Consider the following 24735-nt stretch of genomic DNA (forward strand, 5'->3'; position numbering starts at 1 on the left):
ATAAGCATGATTTTAAGAATATTTAAATGTTTGCCGTGGCTAAGAAAAAAAAATTTCTTGTGAAAAACTATTTCTGGAAACATTTTATTATTTGGAAGGATTGGCTCCAAGTTCTTTTAGCCATACTATAGCAAGTGTTAGTTCTGCCTGTCCCATGACTGCAGAACAGAGCTCAGAACCTTCTCCTCTTCCTGTAATCTCATTTTTACAACTTATGCACTCCCTTTCTTTGGCTGAAATTTTGAGAACTGGTCCAACACATTAAAAAAGAACCACAGTGTAAGACCATATTTTAATGTCTGCGATAGTGTAATAAGTTAAAAAAACCCAAAAACTCTCTACATACATAGTTTCGTTACTAGATAGAAGTTAGAATTTCCAGCAGCCTAGTGAGGTATGTCTAAAGGTTGAAGTTCTGACCCAAAGCCTAATGAGCTCTGTGATCTTTTGATAAATTCTTAGAGTAAGGTTTGGCTCTCCAACATTAACCAGAAAAGGATTTCATGCCAGGTCCCCCCGTCCCTCTCTCCAAAATGATATTTTTGACCAAATCTGTTTGTAGTGTTTTTCACATTAAAATAGTTATAAAGTTTAATTCTGATAAAATCTGAAGCAATACTTCTGGCCAAAGGAAGCAGAGAAAGTGGCTTTTCAGGTGATAAAAAGGGAGAATGTCTTACAAATCCGATATCGGGGATGTATCTAGCACAATGAGAACCCTAGTGAAATACTCTGCTCCTGTGCACTGCCCTTCCCAATTCCTCAGACCATACATGGCTTTAAAAGTATCTTTATATAAATAGCCAGGTATCCTAAGAGCAGCCCTCATCACTGAGGGGAACAGGGAGATGCAGTTGTTGGTATTTTTGTTTCCCCTACCCCTTTTACCAACATCTGGGCTACTCTGTGACTATGAGAGGGAAGGGATCCTTTTCTGACTGATGCTCTTCCATTATAGGCACAAATAGTCACTACCTTATATCGCTTTCACTCGGAATTTCACAACCTGTACCAAAAGTGCAAACAAACAGCTGGAACTATTGTCTTATCCTGTCCCCCCACAAAGCAGTAAGTTGCTGAGGAAACTGAAGGATGAAAAGGACAGTGGTTAATGAGAATACTTCCCGTAATATTGCAACTGATCAGAAAATGCTGATAAACGCTGACAAAAACCAGTGTTCTACAATTTTTTAAACATATGAAGCAGAATGATTCATATATCTGAATTAAAAAATTCAGGACAGAATGAGAAAAAGTCTAAAATTTACATACAGCAGAAATCTTAATTTACTTCCTATCAAATGATGTTCTCCTAAGGAAGACAGCTAAATGCAAGGTTTGTCATCTTATTGATTTAAATTATATTCACTTTTCACATTCCTGATTTGTTTAGGATTTCCTACAGTATTTTAAAATTATGTTAAAACAAATCAACTTGTACCTCCAGCAATTCTGATGAAACATCAAATTTGTAGTCTTTGCCATTTTCCTCCTCTGGTTCCATCCGTTTATAAAACAACATGTAAGCGCTGTGCGTCTTTAAGAAAAAAAAATCTGTATAATTTTTGCTTTGAGAGATAAATCATGAAAGTAGAAATATCATCATATAATAAAGTGTTTGGAAGAGAAATACCTTTTCAAAGGAGAAGTCCATAAATTTATCAGTAACAGAATCATAAGTTTTTGTCTGTCAAGAAGAAAGTAAAACCATTAATTGCAAGGGTTTTTTTAATGGTCTGGTTATTGACAGTTTGAGATAAGCGTGCAAGCAAACTCTTTCATGACATTTGCAGAGAGGCTGCTGAAAATTTATTTCTTGCTCAAAGTAGTCTTCTTTCTTTTCTTCTACAAATCTATTCTGATTTTCCAAAGTTGCTATGCTACATTGTGACCTGTATCTCATGCAATTTCATGTCTCATCCATCTCATTGACACATCTTCTTTTTAGGCACCTAAAGACGTTTTATCCATTTGCCAAACAAAATATTTTTTTCTTTTATTTCTGCGTACTGTCTTTATCAGACAGTTGTATATAAGCGTTTTCTTATGGCCAGGACTGTTTTAGTAAGTTACTGCATTATTCATAATGTGGTTTATATAATGATATATAATAATAAAAATTGATCAATTCAAGTATAACCTGAGAATGTTTGAGTGTCGTTCAATAGTTAACTGTATTAGTAATGTGTAAAAATACTCAGACAATGTCACAGGGCAGTGGGCTGACCCAAAAGACAAAGCTGACACTGTATTAAAAAACCTTGCACTACTGAAAGCAAGCAAACATCAACTTAAGAAATTTTATCTTCTTACAATAAAAGGAACAAGCACATCTATTTAAGCCTGTAGATCCATTAGCCTGAAAATCACTTACTAATATCAGAGCTCAAACTTTCCTGCTGAACAACAGCATAGGTATTACACAGATCTGGCAGGTTTTTAGCTCAGTTCTGTCACCAGTGAAAAAGGATCTGACCGTAAGAGGAAACTACTGACACAAGATATAGACAAAGATCAAAAATTCCCATTTTTTCCAGAATAGGCATAGGCTTGAGGTATTTATTCCTTCAGTTAACAGTCTGAGCAAAGCAGCCATCCAAGTGAAGGATTCCTAAATTGGCTGCACACTCACTTTTTAATAAGTATACAAATAACATGATGATACAGTGAAGAAATACCCCTTCTTTGGAGACTCTTCACTAATTTATTTTGATTCATTAGTAATAGCTATGCTAGAATTCTAACACCTGTCTTTTAAAACAACATAAAAATACTTGGACTCATCTTCACAAATAAACTATTTGATAGTTGGCACATGAGAAATTAAGACCCTTCTCCTTTATTGTCTTAACTTCTGTTCCACAGAAAGCATAAAAAACCCTAGGAAGCTTGCACCACCAGCTTGCAAACAGTCTCACTTAGTCAAGTCTTTCCCGCCCAAAGGAGGGGGAGAGCCTTTGAAAGGATCAATAGTGGAAGAACAGCTATCTACGTGAACGTAAGAAAAAGTATTACCTGCATAATAAAGATGTCAAACGTTTAATAAACCCCAGCTAACACTTCTGTTTCACATACATTGACAACAGATGGCAGACCAAAGAGGAACACTATGGAATTCTTAATGAAAGTCTTCAGAAGAGCTATGTAACGGTTGAACATGACAAAAATGAAAGGCAGAACTTACAGTCATTTCTCCACCAAAACATTCTGAAGCAAGCTGGGCAGAATCAAACGGTTTTACTTCAGCATCATTGAAAAGATACCTGTAAAACAGTAAGCGTTTAAAGCAACTGCTGTTTGTTTAAGGGCAAATAAAGAATGACAAACATTTAAAATGATTCTTCAGATTTAAGTATTCCTATTAATTTCTCATGTTGTTTGAATTGCAGCAAACTAAAAACTGATCCCACAAGTGACTTCTTTGCAATAACATCAGGAAGTTAGCATTTCAACAGTTCTTCATTTTTCTTTTTATTTTTCTTTTTAAGAGAGACATTATTTTCCTTGTTTTTCCAGCCTGGCTCTTGTACAGACAGGGTTTTAATGCAGCCAGAAAGATTTGCCTTTTCCTTTTCAACCTGAGTGAAATGGAAACCAAAATTAGATAAGAGGAAAATCATTCCATATAACAGTAGAACTCAAACTGGAAGGAGGCAGAGAAGATGGTACATTGTTACGGATTCCCTTTGGAGCAGGGATTGGGTGACAAGTTGGAATTGTTTACAAAGTGCTCCAACTAGCTATTCCAGAGAACAGAAATGGAGGAAATCTTGTCTCCTATTACAGGGCCTCAGCTGAGAATCTGAGATATGACATCCAGAAATGACAGGCAGAGTGTTCCCTGCTTTCTTATGTCAGCTAGCAAGACCGTCCTCCTTTCCATGTCCATGTCTCATCCCTTTCCCAGGCTACTTCTCCCAACTTCTTCTTTCTCTTCACAACCATGACATGCCCAATGCATGCAGAAGTTTCCAAATTAGAAGTGAGACATCATAGTTAAAAAACCCCAACAAACTAAAAAAAAAAAAAAATTTAAGAAATGGTGCATAGCATTTATTCACCTATCTATCGCTTATTGTGCACGAAGATCCTGTCTTTTTTTAATCTTTGAAAAGAAGGGATAGACAAACAAATGCTGTCAAATATTCCAGTATGTCACTGTAAATTGCATCTAGGAGGAGCTGGCCAATAGAAAAAGATCACCAGCTAAACTTAAAAATCAAATGTGAAAACAATTCCACATATAAAAAGCACAGGAAGAACAGATTTAGATAACCTAGGTACTGTAACATTGTTTCTGCCACACAGGATGCAGTGAGTTCAAAGTGAAGAAAAATTCAAATTGTTGTTTCACTGAAAATGAACAAAAAAGGAAAGGACCAAATTCCACAATCATAGAAGTAGCCATATGTTCATCAAAGTCAACCAGATTTTATGAAGGACAATCTATTTTATCTTACTATTAATTTGTACTGAAATTGATTAAAATATAGTAATTGACAGTCCCATCCAGAAACAAGCATTGTCTGCAATGCGAGGCTTGCATGACGTTCTCCTGCTACCCCTGTGTCCAAGGCATTCAACAACTTATTACAGCTACAGCACACAAAATCTGTATGCTAATAAATTACTATACTTACACCTACCAAATTCCAACATCTTGTGCTTTTGAGAGGAACCTATAGCACATATCTCCTATACAACTGCATCTGACAAGGTCAACAATGTTTAGTTACTTTAAAACAAGAAATCATAGGCTCTTGTTTTGTGTAACTCACCATTTGTTGTTTTTGTAAGCGTGGGGATTGACTATGTCTCTGATAAAACTGTAGTAGTGTCCACCATCTGCTGTTCCTGTATGAACCGTTACGCCTATCAGATCATATTCGTAACTTTCAGTTTCTTTCAAATAGTCACCATCTTCCTTAAACCCTGAAATAATTTAATACAGTATTTAACCAGTTATTTCCTAAACACCTGAACTTCAACCTCTCCTGTGGTTTCACTCAGGTTTTTTTTTCTTTTCAGCACTGCATGACAATGACAGCCAGAAACTCCACACCCAGAACAAGCAGCATAGATCCCAACTCATGTGTAACAGTTACAGGTTTTTCTTGCAAAACATTGCTACTGAAGAGATCAGGACTAACAACTAAGTTACACCGAGTTAGCACATCTTATTTACGATGGCAGTTAGCCATTTGCTGAAGTTCAAATGTAACTCTGCAAAATCAAACCAGGCCACCAACAAACTGTACATAACTATTTGTAATTTCTCTCATACTTTAAAAACAAATTAAGACTAATTCAAATTGAACAGTATATGAAAACAAAAATATTTGGCCAGTTTTCTCATAGTAAACAGAATGTGTGACTTTGGAGGAGGTTGATCAAAACTACTTTGATTTCATTTGCTTAAAAAGAAAATCACTAACTGCTTATGTTACACACACAGAAAGTGGTGCACAGATGAAAGAGACAAAGCCTGTGGAATGTGTTTTATGAGGCATACCTTCTTTTCTGTCATTTTTTCCCATCAGGAAATCTTCAGTGTAAGGTGTCATATCCAGGCGTAAAGGGAATGAAAAATGTGTATTGACTTTCTCCTTCATCATGGTTACCATATTAAATGTGTATCTCATAGTGTTGAAGCTTAAGATACGAGGTAGTTTCTTAAAACATGCCCTGAAGGATTAGAAATAATCATGATTTACAAAAGCTTAGTAGGCTGAACTGTATTTTCGCACAGATCTTAAACACATTTATTTCAAACATAAGACTGCAGCTCTGTTGCCCAGCCACACAACTCAGCTATCGCAATGCCCTAGAGCAGGGCAGTCTAACCGGCAGCAGAAAGGTCACATTTAGCCTACTGAACAATTCTGTTCAGCCTCTCACTGCGCCTTGCAAGAAACAGCAAATTTACTCGTATGGCATGAACAACAGTTTTCTAAAATGGTATTGTAAAATGAGTCATGAATTAATTTAACAATGCAAATCCCCTCATCAGACGGGAGTCACTACCTCCTAACCGACAAGTTTCAGTGCACAATGTATCTTGTAGTAAATCTCATAAACTTCACAATAATGATTTTCAAGTAGGTTACTCTTTCACCCATGTCATTTTAACAGCTACAAAAACAACTATGAGGGTTTTCATATCTAAAAATGAAATTTGTTAGCTGCAATTTAAAATTTTATTTAGCTTTCCCTTTATTTGCAGACTTTCTAAAATACCGAAACATTTCTAAAATGACCAATTTTAATTAAGAAATTCAGGGTTATGTATGAAACCAAGCCATTACCACCCTGCATGATGACTAATGCAAGTACTGAGCAACCTCTGAAAGAATTTGATCTTTTAAGAACAGGAGAAGTAACAGATTAAAAAGAAATTTGTAGAAATTAGTAATTTGCAATTACATTAAAAAAAGGTCATGAATGTTCTACTGTCTAGGTGATCTTTTGCGAAGATACCTTATATTCTTTGTTTTGGAAATTTGATTTCCTAGTTATGTGCTCATTTGCACAAGGCCCACATCCTCATAGACATACACAGTAGCACACTGAATGAAACCACAGTCCTGTTTCATCTAAAGGATTACTCCTATTCCAATAGTAATTTCAGTACTTTACTAAAAAGAAACATTAGGAATATTTAATTCTTCTTAATCATACCTTTTTTCAGCCCGCACTTTCTTCCCACAATGAGAACATGTATACATGTTGTCACCTTCCAAGGTATCCTTAATAGTTACTTCATCAAGAGATTCCTGCATATAATAAACAACAACAAAACCAAGCTTACGTTTATCCTAGATATTTGTATCTTCTGCTTGCGTGATGTGCTTTACAAACTACTCCCTTTCAATCTTACAGTAAGTTTAATTAACATTTCCCCAAGTTGTGAAAGTAAATGTGATCAAAGGCACCAAAACGTTTGCATGAAGAGAACGCACCCGAACTAAGAGAAGAGTTTGACAAGAAAACCTAACCCAAACCACAAAATTAAGGAAACAATTCCAAAAAATGGTACTCAATATTCCAAGCTGCCGCAAAGAATTCAAGTACTTTAAATCAGATTCCAAGTGTGGGGATTAATAGCTGTTTAAAAAAAAATTGTAAACCTGAAATTATGATTAAGTTTTAAATTAATAAGCAATAGTACATGTGTATGTAAAAAAATGCACCAGCTGACAGCATGCTGCATTGAAAAGGTGTAACAAATCAACCAAATTACCTAGTAATACCAACCTAGAAAGACACCAAAACTAGAGTACAGATACAGAAAGCATCAATACGTTCAACAGTGTATGGTACAGTCTTTATACTTGACTGCACCCATTTATAACTGTGATCTATGCTACACATCTCAGCCCGGCATTACTTACATAAATATTCTTCATATCTGCCACCTGGCACCTTACTGTATAGAACTCTTCAGCAGTCTGACTTACATGCTCACAGTCCTAAATCATAGCAATAACAGAGAAAAGCAATGAAACAACTGTTTTGAGAAGTTAAAGAAAAATCTTTAAAAGATAAAGATAGGTAGGGAAAGAATACTTACCAAGGAAACAACATTGTTAGTGATAACACCTCCAAACAAGCTTTTCACTGTATTTTTCTGTGAATGAATTAATAAATTCTGTCAAGGAAATTTGAGCAAATCCGTAGGTTTTCAAGCTCCCTTTTTCTCCCTCTTAATAACTCACCAGTTCTGGAGACATTTCTTCTATTTTTGTTATCAGGTCAGTGAAGAATTCAGTCATATCTTTCTGCTCTCCAGTGTTCAGTGGCTGCTTATCCATGGTATAGGTTTTACAGAAAGGCCTTGGGTTGTATGCCTTACATTCACTTTCCTTTAGGTAAAAATTACCAAGCAAAACAAATCAACACACATCCTTACATTTTCAACTTATACAGATATATCAAACATATATATCAATGTCTATTTAAAAAAGGACATACTTTTACATACAGTATCTCCCTACGTGTGTTAGGCAACACAGTTAAGTGCTTAAATATTTCTGATGAAAAGTAAATCGGTTTTTAACTGATTCTTCTAATATCACTTGTTAAAATATCATTAGTAAAATATTACTAAAAATATTTAATCAATACTTAATTTAACAAATCCTTAAAATAAAAGAACTTGGCTGAAGATGTGACACATCCAGATTCTGTGTACCTGTTCAGATACAAAATATCAGGAACATCAGCCTGTATTTACGTGTTTCTGGGCATTACGGATTTAAATCTTGACAAGTGCTTCATTGGCATTCAGGCTTCTCTGTGGTATAAACATGCACCATCTAGTTCTGAACTGCACGTGTTTAGTCAGAGAAAAGAATACGCAGCATAAAACAATTCTTAAGCACACATGCCCCATTCCACTGCCTTGCACACTGGGAAAGCAGAACAAACTTAACAGCAGAAGGAACTTTGTTCTTGTAAACAACCATATACATACAGTTTTGGTCTAGGGATGTGTGGCAAGACAATGCTTCCTGTAAATACTACCTTTTTTTGGAATAAAGCCTTTCCTTGAGATTTTAATAATGGTAAATATTCATACGATTTTACATGCCCATACTATTTTATGCTTATGTAAATACCTAGATGCATTTTTTTTTTCTATGATTCATAGCAGGCACTACATGCCTGAACTCTTTTCCTCTATTTGTCTTCAAAGCGGTCATCAATTTCTTTCACAAAAGCCAGTGCCAAGAACAAAAATACTCAGCTCTCCTCAGGGTTTTTTTTGTTACTTCAGAAATATTTCACTATTTTAACAACAGTGCACACCTGTGACCGCCTCAGTTTTGTTTCATTCTGGAATTTCAAAATGTTGAGTTGCTTTTTAAAGCTTTATTTCAACAGATTAACCTTCAAAATACTGGAGCAATGAAAAATAGTTTATTTTACTTTATCACCAAGGAAAGTGGGGCAAACAAACTGTTTCATGATTAAATGAAGAATCAAGCTCAAAACCCTTTACTTCAAGGTCCATGTGAAACAAGATGAATGACAATGGTGCTGGACAGACACTCATGCCTGAGTGTTTGTTAAAAAAATAGTTTATTGGGATCTTGTCATGGTGCTCATATATGGAATCAAAACATCCTAACGGGACAGCCAGTCTGTGTTTGGTGGTGATGGAAGTCTGTTGGTTGGGTCCTTGCAGTGGTTAACTTCAGCTAGACCTGGAGAGACTCCTCAAATCATTATTTTGCTAATTATAACCCAGCTGGCAAGAGTCCTGTGTGACCTCCCCAGCATCTGTGTAATTCATTACTAATTGATTCACCTTAACGACATACAAAGTATCTCTTAAATATCTTAAATCCATACAAAAGACTGTACTATGCAGTCACTTCTGCAGGAACAGTTTCTATTGACAATTTACAAAAGTCAGTTTGGAAACTGGACATGAACTGCAGAAACCACAGTAGAACTAGCCCAAATTCCTAGCTGCAGGGCTCCTGTAACAATCAGTCTTCATTGTAACTTCATTGGGAATGTACAGTTAATCACCCAAACTGGTGGGTTGCCTCAAGCCCCTCCATTATTGCACCCAAGGAGATGCCTGGCCAGGGAGCTCCTGCACCACTCAGAGATTTAGCACCCTAAGTGCACAGGTGTCCATACAGGGCACAGCCCTGATACCCAGCCGCACCGTGACTGGAACTAAAAAGCAGACTTGTTTTTTCACACTTTCACTCGTAAATGAAGTTCCACAACTATGGTAAATAGCCTGTACTCACCTGAGCACTAAATGTGTTAGGTGAAAAAGGTTTAAATAAATGAAGGATGCTCAGACTGTGGCACCTGAGCCTGACGTTCCCACATATTCACTTCGCATTTTTTTAAGAACACAGTTCTTAAAATCACTAACATTTAACAGCTGATGCTTGCTCATTATAGTTGGAGTCCAATGTTAATCCCTATTTTAGATTAGGATTTACACTGCCTCTTCATGAAAACTATCATGCCAATGTTTGCTTAACTGATTTGCTGAATAAGTGGGTAAAAAATATTTCAGTTAAGACAATTATCCACAAAACTTAGGCACAATGGACTTAAGCTGCTAAGAATTTACATACAGAACGGTAACTACATTTTTCTGGCTTTTTTCCGCTGCCCCGCCCTGCCTCCCAAACAGGATACTTTATAAAATATCTTCTTTTGCACCTACCATTAAGTATGTAAACATTTTCTGGAGTTCTAGTAGAGTGGTCTTGTGTTTCATATCTTCTGAATACTAAAAGAAGTTCATAAAAGAAGACTTTATCTTTTTGCTTACAACCTTGCAAAAGCAGCCTTTAAAAAGATGAAATACTCATCTTTTTAAATACAAAAAACCCAACCACTTTATTATGGACAATTGAGAAAAAAGATTGTGTACAAGAACACACAGTACGCTATTTTACACTTTCATATAAAGCACTACCTACTGATTTTTTGGTATGCCAAAATTAAACATAAGTCAAAAAATACCTCTATTTTCTAAAAAATTACTGCAGCTAGGAGCTTTTGGAAAGGTATTACAAAAGACTGTAGTAATTTTCAAGTAATTTTTTTCAATTCATAGATGTGGGAGTTCTGATGAACCTTATTTTTCAGTTATAAATGCCTAACTCTAGATGAATGAAATTAAGTAACAAGTACCAGTAACTTAAAGCAATGATGATGTCACTGCCAATTAGTGTGTTTCACACATTATATATGCTCTGTTGATGTCAGGGACGAAAATGAAGCTTTCTCTTTTACAATGAATAACTAGATGTACTAATATTGTATTTTTGGAAGTTAACCAATGTGTAATAATTTAGAAGACTTGCTGTACACTTCTGGTGGCATTATACACATGCTCTAGGACTTTATAACCATTCAAGAAGAACAGCATTTATTGTAACAAAATGACCGATTCAGAGTTAAGAAGTAACAGGCAATTCACATAAAATCAAACTTGAATAAATCTAGTTGATAGCAATAGAAATACAAGTTTGCAAATGTTTTATTACAAAACCACCTTAAGAACCTACAGCATTACAAATACATTTTAAAAACCCCAACCTCTTCACTTTAGACATCAGCAAAAGAATCAAACTGAACAAAAAGCAAACTAAACCCTTAAGAAATATTCTTTATCCAGAAATAACTCTTAAAAGGAAGTCTATACTTTATCAGCATTTGCACCAATTTTAAATTTAAACTTCTAACAAAATCCACACAGGGAACGCAAGACCCCAGAGCATACCTTTGCAGTAAAAATTGCTTGTCTGGCCTCTGGTATCATGTACAGTTGCTGAATAGTGGATGCCAAGTAACACGTTGCTCCAAGATTAGTTAGACCCACAAATCTACATTCAGCACGAACATCATCATGTGGCCAATAATCCCACTTGTAAGGTGCATGGGAAGCTGTAAAAAGTATGAATCACACGTGCAGAAATAAATAAATAAATTCAAAGTACAATTTACAAAAACATGAATACGATTAAAAGCTTTATATGCCTACATTAATAAAACACACCCTGTTCATGCATTCTACATCTACAGACATGAGCCAGACTGTACCTGCTCTTTTAGAAAATGCGCTATAGGGTACTTCAGGGAAATGGGTTGATATGCAGTGAGCCTTTCTAGATGGCACACTGCTTTAGGCTGCAATTGACTTGCTGTGCTCTCCAAAGCATTACTCATGGCAAGTATCAGCTCTTAACACTTGTTCTAGTGGTAGTATTACACATAGTAACAAGTCTTCCAGCCTCTACCTTTAAACAAAAAATTTGGTAAAACCACATGACGTTTGGATCATCAAGAGCATCCATAAACACTGGCTGCTATACGTAGTTTGTTCATACTACAAGCCAACCATAGCGCTCTCAATATCCACACTACCTAAACCACTGAGAATATATCTTTACCTGGTAACATACAACACTTACAAGCTCACAAAGGTACACGAGTCATCCCCTCAACACAAAAATTACTTGTAATTTCTACTACCCCTTCCCATGCACCTCTTCATCACACTGCAAGAAAGCAAAGCAGAGCCTTTGCACCCAGAGACTCAAGTCAGAGAGCCTTCCCTTCACATAACAAAAGACGGATTTGGTATCAGAGAGAACCACACATGAAGCAAGACCTTTCTTTTCAGAAGAGAAGCTGATTTCAGAATGACATCTACTACAGAGGATGCAAAGTTAGCAGAAGATCTTTTTGACCAGTATAAAAAATAGATAGAGGCTTATCAGAGATAAGACACAAAAGTGCAGTGAAATGAAGTGGTTGGCTATACGCAGGCTTGAATAAACTTGGGAACGGTTTTTATAGGAAGAGAAGGGATGTTTTTAACTGCACTTCAAAGCCATACATACCAAAGAAATCTGCAATTTACAAGGAAAATAGAGGTAAGCAAGAATTAAATTTCCTAGAGAATCAAATTGAAAAGACCTCCCCCCACCCCACATAAGTTCTCTATTCCTCTGTATTTCATAGCAGATGTAGCAATCTATTTCTTACACACATGGCACTAGACAAGTTAGGCAAGCCTGACAGACTCTTCTTAATAAGCCTTGTTCTGATATAGCTGCCAAGAAATCAGAAGAATGGGAAAGTTCTCATCTGCCAGTCAAGAAGATGGTAACCAGACTAGACAAAGCATTTGTAAGTGATTAGTACTGCTTCTAGACACTGACAGGCTTCTCTTTCTAGCATCCCACGCAGAAGAATAGAATGGGGAATTAATCATCTGAGCTGCAGAGGCAACTAGACACAAGTGCTAACTAATTACAGAGGAACTAATCCAGTGTCCAAAGAAATTCACTGCAGCCCATCCTTCCTTTGACACAAAAACTTGCAGTGCATCTAGTTTTGCTATTCATTCCCAAGGATATCATTCTCCTAAAAGGCACAGTGTCCTACAAATAATTCAGCACGTCTATTGAAGTATATGTTCAGAGATACAGGGGAAAAAAAAGGCAAAAAAGTAGCCTGCATTTATTTTACAATCCACCTAAGTTATGTGGGTTCAAGATCTAAATTTTAAATCCTTAATTATTTTGTTAAAGATTAAAGGCTCACTAAGAATTCTTCCCAATTCATATTACCAGCTATAAATTCAGGAAACTATTTGGCATCCTCCAAACAGATCCTCACATCTTCAGAGACCAGACCCAGAAGACGTTCTGTTGCACAACAAATAATTGTTGTAATCTCCATTTTGGCATTGGCATCAAAGCAACTATTCGCCCTGCAGCTTCAAGTAGGGAAGGAAAGCGTTTAAATTCTCTTGTTTCAACAAATCAGTAGCGTGACCTCATGTTACCTGGTTACATTGGGCTGATCGACCAGTTGAAACTAAGCTCTCCTCCACATTTAATCTCCTAAAGACAGTAATTAGCACTGCCGAACACCACAAAATTCCCTCCCTTAACTGAAATCCTTAAATTGCAACATCTTAATTCACCCTTTCTGAGGTAAGGGCTCAGCATCTATCACTCTGCTTACTTATCAAGTTATAATTAGAAAGAAATCAGATGACTTCTTTATGAGAACAGTTGGGAGTATCTTTGTCCTACTTCAATCTGACAAAGGGTTTTCAGAAATTTGACAAGGAATTTCTCAGGAAGATTCTGTTTTCTCCACCCTGGGATTTTTAAGTGACTGTCTTCATTTTCATAATAAAAACTTTTCTCCTTCACATTGATCTTAACTAGAAAGGTAAATTTGAGCCTCATTTATGTCTATCTTCTTTATTTCTCAACATCTCGTTATAGAAATCAGCCTTTTCTCAGGAAGAGATACAGAAACTTGTAACTGAACTTGCAATATTCACATTCAATTTTAAGCAAAATAAAACCGAATTTCTTCCTCTTCAAATGACCACGTATTTCTCTATATTCCACTTTGTGATCATGCTTCTGCTCCAGACACAACATCAGGCACTATCTTAAACTTCCCAGAAAGCAAAGCAGCTGGTCCCGTTTCACTGTTTTGAACTGGATGTTCTTAGCCTTGGTCTTTAAAGAAAGCAAAACTCCAAAACTCTGCAAGAAATGTTATGAACAACAGAGGGTATCTAAATCCCCTCCTTCAGTAATATCAGAGCTGCATTAATTGTTAGCTCTCCCTGTTGAGAAAAGCAAGGAAAAAAGTCAGCTGACATCAGCTACTTAGCAGTTCATTTCCAACAGTACCACTTCCACAACAGGCATGAAGGCATCCCCTCTGCCTTCAGGTAAAGACACTGTATCTGTGAAGTAGAAAAAAAGCAGGCAAATCATTCTCTTCTTCCATCCATTAATGACGGGAGTTACATTAGTGGGAACGTCAAAGAAAATGCTGCTGCAATTAAAACTTTACTACAACTACTTTACATTGTTCATACTAGTATAAGTCTGAAGAACAGTATACAGTTGTACATTTTAATATGACTGCCAGAATAAAGTCTTAGCAACATCCTTTTTTTTTACCTCAAGGAAAAAATATACTAGATATTCTTTAATAAGGTTTTCTTTCTGAAAATTTTATTTTACTTCATTAAATTAAAACTGTCTTTTAAGAGCATGCTGGCTTCATTCAGTTAGGAGTGTGAGAAAAAATGGTTGAATAGCAGAGATGGCAATTGGTGAGACCAGGGGACAACAACCGCACAAGCCGCGCGACCGAAAATTTCTCCAATGAACCACAAAACTAAAACATCAAAACCAAAGACAGGATAGAAGTTTATAATATTTTGCTTAATGTTTCTGAGAAGAAGGAGAGACAGGCCTAAGACTAAGATTTTTAAAGACTAATAAGATTACAGAGATAAGCAAAGTGGAAAAGCCCAGTTTTAAGAATCTCTGGGTCACACCAATGGAATAACAAGACTTGATCCAAACAAGGTATTGGAAGTCCTGTGTCAGCTGCACATCAGAAAGAGACAATGGCACTCTGCCACTTGTAATAAAATTAACATTCACGAAACTGAGATACACTGAATATGGAGCAGGAGCACAGACCAGATGGCTCTGGAGAACTCAGGAAAGAACAAACAATCTAGACAAGAGTATTTGGAAGAAAGTAACAACTGTGGTAAATGTCACAGAAAACTTCAGCACCTACGAATTATTGGGATTTGGAGCCAGGAAAATGCTAACTGTAAAAAATGAATGATTGCACCTAGAGAGATACAAGACAACCTCAGCAGCAGATGACGTACTTGCAGCAAACAGAAATATCCGATATTTTCATAAAATATATTCCTCTTCATAATATCTTCCATGAACAGAGGAGACTTTGGAGGCTTTTCAGAAGGCCCCAGGCATATGAGTACAGAACACAAAACGTTATTACGACCAGATTTCTCTTTTGCTTCCTGAATTGTAAGGCACTAAATCAATTCCATAGATTATAATAAATTACAGATCCTCAGGTTACAGGAATTTAAACCGGGCATGCGAAAGGAAATCTATCAAGCTAAAAATGCATAATGAGAATTTGCAAATGAAAGATTAAAATATTAACTAACTTCAAATTTTGGTAATTTACATATTATGCACAGCAACTGTGTTTCCAAAACACGGGGAGCACGAAAGCCAAGAGGCGTAACAAAATTGTATTAGCGCTGTATGCAGACATCTGGGTACAGACTGAAGTCAGCTACAAAGATATCAGAGACACTGCAAACATGACAATGCTGTTAACAGCCAACGCATCTACAGTACCCTGGTGTGGTTTATATACTTTGGTTTACGTATAAACATACCATGTTTCTTCATGTTAGAAAGGGAGAACGGAAATTAAAATGCAGCACAAGCTGATGAAACACATAAGATCCACTCTAACAATGTTATCTATGTGTCAGTGTCATTTAACAGGACCACATAATTTAAATAACCCATATTTAAGAACAGACGATCTGAAAATTGTACATGGGATTAAATCCACTCATCTGCTAGGTGAGCAAAAGATGCCCACATCTGCTCTGTGATGCTACCATAAGTGATGGTGGATATGTAGTAGAGCTACAAAGTGGAATTTTAAGAGCAGTGATAGCGGCAACAACATGTTACTTCATTACTACTTTTGGAAAGTATGACTACTCAGTTTAAGTCTAAAAATGCTCTCTGTCACCTCTGCATTTCCCAGTTTCTACCTACACATTCTTAACAGACTGTTATTTGTAGAAAGTCAAGAAATGCAGACACTTCTGGTGTATTTCAGGAGGAAATGGAAACTCCGTGATCGCAGTACTGTTCACAATGGTGGCTAGCTGTCCCCATCATAAACGTGCAGTCTCGAGAACGGCAGTCCATATTACACGTACATTCTTACGCTCTCTACTGAACTTTTATAAATCCAAGAATTCAAAACTAAAGCAAAATGAACAGAAAACTAAAATCTACCAGTTTTCCACAAACTACTCAAAAGCTATATACACCAATAAAGGTTCTTACACTGCATATGCTGTGCCATGACCCAGTTGTGGAGCAGCCTGTAGTTCTCCACGGACCCCTTTACCATTTCCACCAACAAGTCATAAGCAGCAGCCCTTGAAGAATGTGACTTGCATTTTGGCTGCTGTCTATCTTTCAAACTTGGCAGCAAGAACAGAAGATTGAAGATGTCTCTCAGGAACTCCTGTAAAACAGTTCAATCGGCATATATAGCAGTTTGAACACATTCTTAAAAGAAAACAGTCATGTATTAACAATCTTCTAGAAACTTCTATAGACTTTCTAGACCTCTGTCATTTACAAAACTTGCTGATTTGCATACAAGTTCTGAATTACAAATTTCAACAAATTTGTTGAATTACTTTATACTACATAAAGTGCACTGTAACCATATTACAGCCTAAAAAGAAACATGTCCACTGAAAAAATAACAACAAATTATGCTCGATTCATGATTGATAATTTGACAAACACATGTATTTTTAGTAACTTTAAGACTAGTTTCTCCTAGTGAAAGATGAAAGACAGCACATAACCTTAATCACTCTACTCGTTTTATGAATCATGACCTTAAAACATGCATTATGTTATGTACTATGCATACTGTAAACGTGTTTCTGTATTGTTTCATGTTCGGAATATTTGCGGAACTGTAAGAGGCACAAAGCATAGCTGTACTAAGTCAGGTTGCCTTTGGATGGTAAATGACAGTATGTAATACATATTTATTTTTACTATCCCAGATATCTACACTAAAAAAAAAATGGATGGATCTTTCTAAATTTCAGTACCTTCTTTCTATGTAGCCAATTTGATTTAATAAACTTAAACCAGAAGTAAAATATTAAAAGGATAACAAAAAAAAGGTCTGTATAGGTCTGTAAGAACAGATGGTCACACTCTTCCACAACTACATCTTCAAAGTGCAGAATGGTGAAAAGGCTTTCCTCCACCTTTCAGCTATGAAGTGAACATTACTTGTTAGTCATTTAAGTGGTATAATGAGAGACCATGACAGAAGAAATTGAACAGAATTCATAAAGCAGTATTTCAACAAATTTCCTTACACAACCACCGATTCATGTGCACACTTTATGTCTAAGGTTGATGATAGCCTACACATCATCGCTTCTGTAAAGTGCCTGCAATCTTAACAAACTGTATTTAATCATTAAGTCGTATCAGTAGTGTATCATTTCAGTTGTCTACATAATCAGACACTAAACCCTCTACCTCTTCAGGATTTTGATTGCTTTTTTCCCCCCAGTGATACCTTCTCAAATTATTTTTTAGGGACAGAATTCTTACCCCATTTGTAGAGCACAGGCTACCAATCCAGCTACCATACTTCATTCTACATTTTCTACACTATAATTAAAAAAATTACCTTCCTGAACCTCCCCATTCAGGTATGCTTAGTTAAGAAGCCTTTTAATATTTCAAAGCAGGCTCTGCTGTAAAAATCTAACTAAATTCTAAATATTTCAGAAAATGGCCTTCTGCAGAGTACAGAGCAAAATTGCCATAAAAAGCGTTATTGCAGTGTACGAGGAGATTCCTATAGTCCTAATATAAAAATCTTACAACCTGGGTCTTATGTTTATAGCCAAATTATACAGAGGGGTCTTCTCCTGGCTAGTATAGTTAAAATTCTTCCAGATTTCTCCACACTTTGAAGAAAGAAAATGCATAAAATTAAAAATAGGTAGATACCTAGTTTCTTGGTGGTTAGCCTGTATCAGGAGTGCTTGCAGGGTAGCAGTCCGATTCCTTTTCATTCCTAAGCTAATTGGCAGGCATAGATGATGGCAGCTCATCAGCAGACCAGGTACATCTACTAAGTGGAGTTTTAGACTGTGCTTTCAGCTGCAGCCTAGCACTGTGCAGCAGGCTTTTTTCCAACAGGTGTTTTAGCACACAAGCCACCTTAAGGTGTCCCAGACTAGAAAAGCAGCAACTTCAGAGAGATCCGAACTTATCTTTTCCTGATTAACATTCTCAACCTTGTATTTCTGCTGACTGAATTCTGATACATTGGACCAGGGAAGACAAAGAATGCTATAGATGACTTTACTCAGAGGCTAAATGCAAACCCTCAAACTTGTTAAAAGTATGTATCTCTACAATCAAAATGGCCTTAAGATACACCTTTCTAATGAAGATGTGCTAGCCAGTATAAGTTAAAAAAATGTATTTTTGTCTACCTAGTGTAGAATAAGGTAGGCAGTGATTATCTATAAAAGACATCAGAGAAGGTACACCAAATAGTCATTGCTGTCAAAAGATGTGAGCTTTAAAAGTTTGACAATATTTGCTGAACAACAGTTTTGTTTACTTAGTAAGAGAAGGAATCTGTAGGGAAAAAAAGGCACAGCAGAGCTTCAGAATCCTCTGGGAAAGTCTAAACTATCTTCAGTATTTGCCAGTGTATTTTCCTGGATATTTTTTCATCAGCCTTTGCTCAGAGGGAAGCACGTGGTTTCACAATCCTGTTCTATTGCATTGAACACAACACAAAACTCTTCACTACTGCACTTCATAATATGCAGTTAATAAGCATTCTTAATTGTCCATAGAATTAAAAAAATTAATACTAGATCATGACTTAGTCTCAGAAAATGTACCAAGTCCCTGTCTCTTAGCAAAGCCGAATTATTTTTGAGAAGTTTGTTGTGGATACTGCTCTGTTCACATTCATCCACTTTTCAAATCAAATTTCTGGCATCCCTGTGATACATGCAATGTACTTTAGGATTCTGTATAGTATCACTCCTCTCTATTTAAGCTTCCCTTTCATCTTCTTCTTACACTTCTCATATCTAAGCTACACAAATCTGTTATTTGCACACCTTTGTATACCCCATACTGTACTCTGCAAACTGAATTCTTGCTCTAATTTCACCTGCAAGCTCTCCATACTTAAAAACCACTTATTTCAGGAGAATTACATAGCAGTAGTCTTTCAAAATGCTGTCAGCAATGTAACTTTATGTTGGGTAGTGCACAATGTGAACTCTATTAAAACTTGTGGACAGTGTTAATTATCTTCAGGGCCACTTTATGATAACAGAGACACTAAACAGACAGGATATATACAACATCACTGGATACAGGGGGACTATTTTCCTGGTGAAACCTCACTAAAGATCCAATCATAAGCTTAGTAAAGTCTACAGGAAAAAAAACATCAGCTGAAATCAGCTTTTACACAATGAAGTTTTGTATATTTTTAGACAATGTGGCCCTGAAACACAAAGTAGAAATTTTTTAGCAACTTCCTCTGCCTAGCCACTCTCCCATCTTACAAGCATAGGTGGAACGTAATATTCTTGTAAAAGGTATCATCCCCCGCGCAGATCTGGAGCTTAAAAGCTACTTTAAATCTTTTTTTTAAATCACACTGTCCCACGATATGATCAAAAAGCAGCTGTTGTTAATGACTTAAACCAATTAATGCTGATCAATATTAAAAACTTTTAAATAACAATAATAATAAATGAAATGAAGAACAAAATAAATGAAAGTAAATAAAATTTCTAGGAAGTAAGGCCTAAGGCTAGAAATATGATATATTGAGCCCTGCAATCAAAATGGGGGAAAAAAGGTGAAATGAAGAAATTGTAGTGACAAGAGATGACACTATTTTGATCTCTTCGTGGTCCTGTGTCCTTTTCTTACCTGGCCTTCGCGAGAAAATTTAAAGGGTGGTTTGTGCTTAATAACGCTTGTGGCAAGACGAAGTAGTCCTGTGAGTCCATCGTCTTCTATATTACCATCCTGATGGTCAAGGATTTCTCTGCTATATATACACATATGTACAAAAGTAGTATTAAAATTCTGTCCCACTAGCAACAAATACAATGCAACTTACAAGTAAAATTACTGCCAGCAAACCTTACCTCCGAATGCAGTCAGCAAGATGTCTTGCTAGTGCATCTAAATCAAGCAGTGTCGTCTGATTAAAATTAAAGAAAATGGAATATAAATAGAAAATAATTATGTACTTCATGAATTACCACTTATAAGCCTGGTCTGAAACTATGGTTATGCTTTTGGGTGGAATTTTGTTATAGCACATAGAAAAACAGACAATTAAAACTCATCTTTCATATATGTTTGCAACAATGTTTTAATACGTTTTTATAAGTGGGATGAAACTTTGCTGCACCATTAAAATGAAGTAACTTATTCTTTCACTTCTAGATCCCACAAATACACTCTTCCATACTGAAAAAAGCAGAATAGTACTATTTTAAAGAGAAATGTTTGTTATTTCTCACAAGAATGCACACTTTGTCGTCAGAAGATTGACAAGTCCCATTAGCATCTCTTGGTTGAGCAACATGCAGAAGACGTAGGCAGAACTGTAGCCTAGCTAAGAGATTCAATTATAAAACAGAAATGGAAGGAAACTGAGCAGAGGAATAGGAGGGGGAAGCAACATTTTTGCCTCTCCTGGGAACATCCAGAGTCAGGTGAGGTCAAGACTCTTCCATTCTGGAGAAACCAGGATTCAGGCTTTATCTTCCTTTCCCTCCCACACTCCTGCCACAACACTGAGAATGAACTAGACAGATTATGCACGCAGGGCCACCAGCCAGCACAAGCAGTTTGTACAAAAGGTACCTTTGTGAGGAAGTCGTGAATAAGTTTCCTAACCTGCACTAGGTGCCTCTTAACGGAAATATTTTCCTCTTTCAGCTTTAGTCAAATACTTGATTACCTCCTCCTTAGACTGCATTGAAATTATCAAAGGTGAATCTCACGAGACAGTTACAGTATTCCCAATGTCTGTTACCATCACCTATGTTCACACTCTGTGTATGATACCCACTCCCCTTCTTGACTCTACAGGTTCAGTATCTGAAGCTTCCTTTAGCCAAGAGCTACTGAATACACATGAGAGTAGGGAAAGCTAGGATCTAGGAAAGATCCAAGAGCTGTTCACATCAGTGCACCATCTCTTAAGTAAAAATGTCTCATACTAAAGTAAAAATGGCCTGAATACCCAAATTCAAAAAAGGAAATATGCATATGAATGCAAAGCAAAACCTACCTGACTTGCATCTTTGACATGTATGTTATCAATCAGTTTGCACAGCAGCCAAAAATATTCCTTACAACCTGGTCGCAGCACTGTTTCTTCTTCGTAATCCTCTATCTGTGAAAAGAAATTGCTTTTGTTCTGAAGTACATCAGACAAAACAACAGTGTATTACAAAAACATAGTAAACACAGTAACTGTTACAAGACTATTACTTTCTTCAAGTCCCTATTTAAAATAATTCAAGACAAGAACAGTCTATTTTACAACAGTAACAGTTCATGTTCTATTTTCCTTCTGCACTACTTATTAATGTTCTTGAAAGATTGTCAAGGTGATCTGCCAGACCCTTAAAAAAGAAATTACAATAGTATTGACTCCATCCTACCCACTGCAATTTGCAAAATGTTCAGTATTAGACTAGACAAAACTTGAGAAACTTTGGCTGAACACAACTTTGGTTGTGTGTGTATATATATATGTATGTGTATATATATATTAACTTTGGTTAATACAACTAACTTTAAACTCTTCTGAAAATGAGTAAATGCTAAATCTTCTGTAGATTGTTTTAACTTTTTTAAAAAATATCAGCAGTTTGAAACGAAAGCAGACTTAAACTGAATGAACCACTCTCACCTGAATTCAAATGCCACGCAGGGTCAAAAGAATAATTGCCTGACAGACTCAAAATCTGGGTTCACACTTTGCTGCCATACAAGTCCATACAAGTGCTCTCCTTCGGATCTAGCCACATCAGCTGAACTCAGCACAGCCTCCCCCGCTATGCATTGCTACGTCTACAATTCCCAATTTGCTTTAGGCAAAATCATCCACGTTAGTTCAAACCAGCTCTATTAACCTGCACACATTAACAGTGAGAACCTCTCCTGACACAGCTTTGACAGCATCCACAGAATCTCTTCTGTTTAGTAGAGCTGTGAGGACAATAACACTCCAATAGAAAACCAGCAGCAATTGACTGGGGCACAATGACATTCAGCCACAACAAAGGGTACCCCTGCACACATAAAACAACGTACTGATTTATTTATGAACTTAACTACATTTTAAAAGGAAATCAAGGCATATATTGAAAACACAACCATTATTCCCTAACAGTGTGTTATGTGGACACTAAAACTCCAGAACAAGAGGACTTCCTAAATGCTATTCTGCATTTCTCCAAGCACAGGCAAGCTCTAAATTACTGTAGTGTCACAACTTTAACTATTTTTGTGAAGTTTCTGGAAGCATGTAAGCCAGAAATCTTAGTATCTCAGTGTAACAGAAACTGTATGTCAGACATAAAGATAACATGCTATCATTTTACCTTTTAAATTAAGAAAAGTAAGTTTAAATAGAACTTTGATAAAGTCTTGTAATTTCTTAAATTCTTACCCGGATCGGTTTCAGAGCTTGAGCATCAGGGAGAAATTTTAATAATGTTGATGCAGCCAGCAGCAGAAAGGATCGATTAATTGAGTCTCCCCCATCCAGACCAGAAAGAGATAATTTGTATAAACCATTGCAAGACTCATGGCGAACAGCAGTCTTCATGAAAAATAAAGGAATTAAATTATTACATACAATATCTAGAAGACTTTTTTCATTTGTTGACTTTTCTTTCATACATACATAGTAAATTCCTCTCATAATATCTACCATGTTATCAAGGTAGAAAATGTTTTTCTAAAAACATGTATTAGAAATAACACACATTTAAATTACTTACAGAAAAATGCAAAAGATACCATGCTAACAAAAAAGCTGTTTTTTCTGCGCCCCTTTAGTAAAAATTACTAAACTAGCCAGTTACTAAAAGAGAAAATATCACATCTGGGCAAATTAGGGAAATCTGTGTTATGCTGGAACTTACACTGACTTGTTCCTAAGTATACGGTTAATTTCTTGAATTTCACTAGAAGAATTATTTTCTTCTTTCTTTTATTCTTAAGAAAAACATCCACAGACTATCTCTAAACCAGCCTTGGAAGTTTGCGCTCTTTCTTTTCCAAGTTTTTTAGATGGAGTCAGCCCATAAACTTTTTGTGTGCTTGAGTAATAAAGCAGCAGAAAATAATTACCACATCATGTCCGTATCGCACCTTTAAGCAATAACCAGTAAATACAAAACTTTTCTGCTATGGATGTATTTATGCAATTTTCAAGTTTTTCTTACATCAGGAAAAATTACTTAAAGCTAAGCAAAGATTCAGTAATAAAACTTTTATATCAACTCCCATTCACCTCATTTTGAAAAATTACGAAAAGCATAATGGGAGAAGTACATTTAGACTAATCCATGTTAGACAGCATCACCCAGAAACTTCAACAGACTACAATGAATAACTACCTTCAAACAAAAGCCAACAACAAAGACAAGAGTTTATAAACTGGCCTGCAATCAACCACAAATGTGCCTTCTTACAAGGTATTTTAATTACAACTGATTATTCCTTAAACAGGATTGCAAGTAATTGAGTCAGATCCTGCCTACTTTTAGCGGAAATAACATGTTTTGAATTTAATGGCAGCTTGAAACCAAAGTTAATCTTGTTCCATAACATGCGCTAATTAGTAACGCAATAACCTCTCCTTTAACATACCTCTGGAATAAGAAGGGTAAGTTTCTTTAGCCAGTCTTGCAAATGATCACTGTCCGCCAGACTGGATTTCACCAAGGAACAGCAGTGAGCCCAACTCACCAAGAGCCACATTGAATAATGAGTGACTGAAAAACGATTAAATAAATCACACCGTAACTAACAGAATAGGCTTTTTAGGTTGAAGAGTCACGCAGTTCTAGCACATATACATTTATGTCAGTTATACTAACATACAAGACTAAATCCTTACTGGCACATAAGATATAACCTAAACTCAGAATTTTACCAATACCCTTACTAAATACCGACTGTTGCACTAGTGATGACACTTAAATTAGATTACTCTAAGTACTACCAATCTGGGGCACAATCCTTTCCTGCATCTCTACTTCTTAAGCAGCGAGCTGGTACTTTGCTAATGGGTTGCATCATGTCTTAACATGAACATTTCCCTGGACTAACTAGTGTATCTGTTCCTTTCTTCTTAACAGCTAAAAGTAAGACTTCAGTAGGTGATACGTAGAGTTAACTGAGAATTCAAGTTCATAGACATTAATATCCAAAAGGCAACAAAAAGTGGCAAATCTGAAGACAATGTATAAGCCCAGGAGGACATACCTATATTTATGCA

The 24735-nt window shown here is 36.2% G+C and overlaps 1 protein-coding gene across 8 annotated transcripts in view; it reads right to left on the minus strand.

Annotated features, from left to right (window-relative positions):
* Positions 1-24735, minus strand: part of USP34 (ubiquitin specific peptidase 34) — a 138097-nt gene that overhangs the window by 27986 nt on the left and 85376 nt on the right. For all 8 annotated transcript variants that reach the window (XM_080408192.1, XM_080408188.1, XM_080408187.1 and 5 more), the window contains 17 exons: positions 24105-24229; positions 22897-23049; positions 21508-21612; positions 20351-20406; positions 20130-20250; positions 16452-16635; positions 11264-11427; positions 10199-10264; positions 7716-7862; positions 7571-7627; positions 7392-7469; positions 6679-6773; positions 5513-5685; positions 4779-4932; positions 3185-3263; positions 1634-1687; positions 1442-1537 (listed from right to left, as the gene is read on the minus strand). In XM_080408192.1, coding sequence (XP_080264318.1) covers positions 1442-1537; positions 1634-1687; positions 3185-3263; positions 4779-4932; positions 5513-5685; positions 6679-6773; positions 7392-7469; positions 7571-7627; positions 7716-7862; positions 10199-10264; positions 11264-11427; positions 16452-16635; positions 20130-20250; positions 20351-20406; positions 21508-21612; positions 22897-23049; positions 24105-24229 — 1907 coding nt within the window. The remainder of the gene's footprint in view (positions 1-1441; positions 1538-1633; positions 1688-3184; positions 3264-4778; positions 4933-5512; positions 5686-6678; positions 6774-7391; positions 7470-7570; positions 7628-7715; positions 7863-10198; positions 10265-11263; positions 11428-16451; positions 16636-20129; positions 20251-20350; positions 20407-21507; positions 21613-22896; positions 23050-24104; positions 24230-24735) is intronic.

The sequence above is a fragment of the Falco punctatus genome (assembly GCF_963210335.1).
Source record: "Falco punctatus genome assembly, chromosome: 12".
Taxonomy (NCBI): Eukaryota; Metazoa; Chordata; class Aves; order Falconiformes; family Falconidae; genus Falco; species Falco punctatus.